Source organism: Notolepis coatsorum, assembly GCF_963971535.1.
Source record: "Notolepis coatsorum genome assembly, chromosome: 17".
Classification (NCBI taxonomy): Eukaryota; Metazoa; Chordata; class Actinopteri; order Aulopiformes; family Paralepididae; genus Notolepis; species Notolepis coatsorum.
Window position 1 is genome coordinate 16,674,976 of NC_140181.1, and position 5,716 is coordinate 16,680,691.

Sequence of the window (5,716 nt, forward strand, 5' to 3'; positions counted from 1 at the left end):
CCACTAACCTCCCCCCCAGCCTCCACTAACTTCTCCCCCCCAGCCTCCACTAACCTCCCCCCCTGCCTCCACTACCCTCCCCCCCGCCTCCACTAACCTCCCCCCCCGCCTCCCCCTTCCTCTCCTGCCCGTCAGTGGTGATGAAGTAAGATGGTCCGCTGACCCGTGGCCCGTCCTCTGACCCTTGACCTCGGGCGATGATGACGACACACCCTGACAGGGGCCCCCAGGTTCCCATGCGGCGGGAGCCCGATGTTCCAGACGCCAGGTTCAGACTCCATGCTGTCGCTCAACACCGGGAGCAAACAGCACCGGGAGCGATGGACGTCGGGGTCAAAGGCCACGCGGGCGGCGCTACAGACCGGGGCCCGCCTACTGCGTGCGGAGAACACATTACACAACTGGCCGGTTCCCAGACCTGGAGTCTATAAACTGACTCTGAGTCAGCGGTGTGCGCTCCGGCTCCCAGGGGATGATGGAGCACACTGCCTCTTGCCGACAACAGGTCAGCAGGATTCCCATGAGCCCACAGACCCCCTCCCACCCCCATGGGACCCGCCCACCCCCTGGGATCCCACCCCCCAGTCGCATTCTCAAGCATGTCAGCCTGAAATATTAATCTCTCTCTTCTCCAAATGCACAAGCTGTTCCACTGCTGCTAGAACTGAGACAGTGTTTTAGTTCCTCATCCTTACAAGACAAACAACAACGACAACAATAAGCTATACAGTATTTCACAACAATGTTAGGATGACCTCTGACGATCATTATAATCAGACCAAACAAGACGAGAAAATCAATATTCTCGAAGACACTCTGATGTCACGAGACCGCCGCCATCTTGGTATGGTGGAAAACAAACGCATTTCTACGATCAAATGTATGCGTTGAGCTCCGTTTTTATTACATATTTGATCACATTCTTGTTCATTTCATAACCTTTTCATATAATTTGTTTTGAAAATATTGAGGCCATCATGGCATTTCACTATTTCGAAAGTCTTTCTGGTGATTCTAAGGCGAAAAAAAAGGCATGTAGGCTACTTGAAGAGAATGGACTAACGTTATATGGTGAAGTAGCTAGCAGCTAACATTTCTCTGCTGTTTACAGCCTCACAGCCAATAAAACTTAATTTACGATATACATATTTGTTCCTTATTCTCACCTGTTATGAAATGGGTAGAGCAGACATACATATGATTTGACTTGGGGGCCAGGGTCTGCTTTGATCGACTCTCCCGTCTGAGTCTACATGTGCCCTCTTGATAGCCGCCAGCTATCCGTGATGCCTCAACTGGTATTATATAAAACTTTCGATTTGGATTTTTGATTATGTTATTACTAGTACAAAGCGTAACACAGCAGCTCTTTGGCATTGTGATGCACTGAAGAAAATTACCCTTGATTTTGTTTAATTTGCCGCTTTTCCGATCCGTTTCTGCACTAAATGAACCGTACACAATGTACCCGGGGTGCATGTTTCCCCCACGCCGCAGTTGCCTAGCAACAACAGACAGGAAGTTGACTTTGAGAATAGGTCTGTAAAGTACTTTATTATATGTATTGATCTTGATTCGAAGATGCAAAGAGAGAGGGAGAAAGGGAGGGAAAGAGAGGGACAGAGAGAAAAAGAGAGAGGGGAAGAGAGAGAGCGAGAGAGGGGGAGAGAGAGAGAGAAAGAGAGAAAGAGAGGGGGAAAGAGAGAGAGGGAAATAGAGAGAGAAAGAGAGAAAGAGAGAGGGAAAGAGAGAGAGGGAGGGAGAGAGAGAAAAGAGAAAGGGAGAGGGAAAGAGAGAGAAAGAGGGGGAAAGAGAGAGAGGGAAAGAGAGAGAGGGAAAGAGAGAGAGGGAAAGAGAGAGAGAGGGAAAGAGAGAGAGAAAGAGAGAGAGAGAGTATGTAATTAAGCATTACATCACGCACAGGAGTGGGTTATGAGAATTAGACCCCCCCTAGGCATGGTCTAATTCTCATAACGCACGACTGCGTGTGGTGTAATGGCTTTTATACAACTGGCGCATTCATCCAACCTTATTGCTATACAATAAACACACATTAATTGAAGATTTATTTATTTATAGACAGTGCTTACATCTTTATACAATTGCCGAATTCATCCAACTTTATTGCTATACAATAAACACACATTAATTGAAGCATAATGGACGTTGCGTTTATGCAGTCAGGTTAGACGCCGTTTACAGTCAAAGTTTTGCTTGTACACGGTTGCAATTCAATTCCCCCTCCTCGCAGTCGCGTTAAAATACGTCATTGGCTATAGGCTTTTTAAACAATTTAATAGAATAAACTTTGTTTTAACTTCTTTAATTCACATTTGTTTATTTCATTTCATTTTTCCCGACATGATACTACCTGCCTCGACGAAATCCGTGATTCGGTTGCGATACAGATGAATTATGAAGTTAGCGGTTGTTATTGGAATGATTGATTGATTGATTGATTGAACATTTTATTACCAGATTGCAGAATGGGTACAATACAGTACGGCTCAATACACACAATTGTTAAGGGGATGCAGACCAGAGAAAGACTTTTGTCTTGTTTACATCAGGGTCCCCCATTTTCAATTCATCATAACATATATGACATACATGACATACAGATAGACAGTACTGCTGCTACATCTAGACATTTATGACATACCAGATTTACAAATACAGTACAGTTTTTGTAGGGTGATTATGGTTTATTTACATTGATGGTAACATTCCCGGTTATAGTGCAGTTTGTGAAAAGAGTATCTGGGTCGTTATTTTGCCTCTGGAACAGAATTCTCAGAACCTTCTGCACCTTCTGCAATGCGCTTTTGCACAGATGAGCCTGCGAGAACATGGCTATAATTTCGCTTGTCTTCAAAATTTGGGGTCCAATAGGATTGCAGGGAAGACTCACATCTATGGCCAGTGATTTATATTTTGAATAGGTTGCTTCAAAGCATGCCGTCTAACAGTGAAGTGAGCGGTTGTTATTGGTTTGAATAACAATAAATAAAAGAACCTGCCGATTCCTCCTGAGCAACGTCAGAAGGATCCGCCCCTTCCTGACAAAAGAAGCCACCCAACTCCTCGTCCAATCAACAGTCATCTCCCGCCTCGACTACTGCAATGCACTGCTCGCTGGCCTCCCGGCCACTGCCACTAAGCCTCTTCAACTCATTCAGAACGCAGCAGCCCGCCTGATCTCAAACCTACCGAAGTCGGCCCATGTCACCCCACTTCTTAGGGACCTGCACTGGCTCCCCATTGCTGCACGAATCCGCTTCAAGGCCCTCGACCTAGCATACCGTGCAGCAAAGGGAACCGCTCCCGCCTACCTCCGGTCAATGGTCTCTAACTACACACCCTCAAGACCCCTACGCTCTGCATCTTCTGGCCGCCTCAGACCTACTCCTATCCAAGCTCCGGGAGGGTCATCAAAGAGAAGTCGCCTATTCTCAGTCCTTGCCCCACAATGGTGGAATGAACTACCCACCCCAGTTAGGACAGCCGAATCACGTCCAATCTTTCGCCGTCGACTAAAGACGCACTTCTCCAACCATTATCTGAATAAAAAAAAAAAAAAAAAAAATAAAAAAAAAAAAAATCTAACCCTAACTAACCGTACTGTCATGCACTTGTCCTAATAAACTAACCTACACTGTAGCACTCAACACTTTGATGAACATTCTTGCTCAGCTGATAGAGTTGTGCCCTTCCTGATGGCTTGTCGTACAGAACTTGTAAGTCGCTTTGGATAAAAGCGTCAGCTAAATGACTAAATGTAAATGTAAATGTAATGGTTTGATTGATTGATTGGACATTTTAGTAACAGTGAAATGAGTGTCCTTTTGACGAATGGCATCTAACAACAGACTTTGCGCGATATTTATTTTGTTCCACAATGACTCATGACCCACCAATTACATAATCCAACATTGTGTAAGAAACTAACACATTCCACGTGACAGAATCGTTTTTGAATTAGTCGTTATGCCGCTTTCAACACATCCATTTGTAAAGATTATTGTCCGCCATCTTGGTTTTTCCTAAAAAGTCGAACTGGCGGAGTGATTGTAATTCGGTTGTGGGCGGGTTCTGGGATCACGAGCGTGGGTTATGAGTAGGGATGCTCGATATTGGCTTTTTTACCGAAACCGATATACCGATATTGTCCAACTCGTAATTTCCGATACCGATATCAACCGATACCGATATATGCAGGGTTTCCCCCCCCAAAAAATGGAATAATTTCAGGTAATTAACATTACATATCTCTTGTTGTGGAATTAACACAACATTATGCATACTTTTGACAATAAATAAAATCAGAATTTGTTCTTACTTGCTTGCCTGGGTAAATAAAGGTTATAGAAATGTAAAAAAAAAAATAAAGAAAAATATATATATATATATTTTTTTTGAAAACCGATACCGATGCCTATATCGGCCGATAATATCGGACATCCCTAAATAACCACGTCTAACTTGACTGTTTCAGCCAATCAGAATAGAGAAGTTTGCATGCCATTGTATAATATACTACACTGTAATCATAGTAATCATAATAATCATAACTACCTACCTCATACTATAGTCTATCCATATAACTCTGTATGAGAGCATGTACAATAGTGCTGTAAGTTATATACCGTATATATATACCCATATCTGTCTGAATATACCTGCATATAAGTCTTCTATATACCTACTTGTACACATGCATATAACCAATTTTTTTTTTATCCACTTTTTCTCCCATTTTCTATATTTTCTCCCATCCCAATTTCGTATCATCCAATTCAACCCTCCCCTGTCACGAACGCTGTTTCTTGCCTCCCACAAGCCGGCTGCAATGTGGACTAAGTCATACATAGCACAAGTCCCCTCCGGTACTTGAGGTAACAGCAGTCGCATCTTTTCACCTGCGCAGCTCGATCTCTGTGTCGAGGAGTAACGCGTGGGAGGCTCACGCTGCCCCCGACACTTCCTGATTCTACTGCGCAGGCGCACCAACCGACCTGTAGGAGTCGCTGTCCACAACGCCTGATCCCCACCCTTCAGTTTCCCTCCCCGTAATACGGCCAATGTGTATTACTGTGGACGACCAGCTAAACTGAAAGCAAATGTGGAGCGTTGGGCTCGAACAGGCGAGCCCAGTGTCTCCAGATTTCGTGGCGAGTGCCTTGCCCACTCGCCACGTAGCCGCCCTGACCTGCATATAACCCATATAACTCTGTGTGATAGCATGTACAATAATACTGTACATAGTATACCATATATATATATACAGTATATATACTTATATATACACCTGTCTGTACATATAATCCTTATATATCTGTAGATACTATATCTATATCTGTACATATCCCTTACCTACTCTTACTAGTTAAGCTGCTGGCCAGTAGGACTTACTACCATAGTGTCTTTATGCCTGTATCATTGTACATATTAATACTATATCTATATCTGTTGTATATCCCTTACCTACTCTTACTAGTTACGCTGCTGGCCAGTAGGACTTACTACCACCATAGTGTCTTTAAACCTGTATCACTGTACATTAATACTATAACTGTATATATCCCTTACCTACTCTTACTAGTTACGCTGCTGGCCAGTATGACTTACTACCATAGTGTCTTTATACCTGTATCACTGTACATATTAATACTACAACTCTGTACATACATCTGATTAGCACTATTACTCAGTAGTA

The 5,716-nt window shown here is 43.6% G+C and overlaps 1 protein-coding gene across 1 annotated transcript in view; it reads right to left on the reverse strand.

Annotated features, from left to right (window-relative positions):
- The window catches only part of rapgef3 (Rap guanine nucleotide exchange factor (GEF) 3), a gene marked incomplete at its 5' end in the record, with an annotated part of 62,466 nt that extends 61,944 nt beyond the window's left edge, over positions 1 to 522 (reverse strand). Inside the window, 2 exons of the mRNA XM_084333353.1 lie at positions 55 to 282; positions 438 to 522. Of these exons, the coding sequence (XP_084189479.1) occupies positions 55 to 282; positions 438 to 522 (313 nt within the window). The remainder of the gene's footprint in view (positions 1 to 54; positions 283 to 437) is intronic.
- Positions 523 to 5,716: the final 5,194 nt, after the last annotated feature.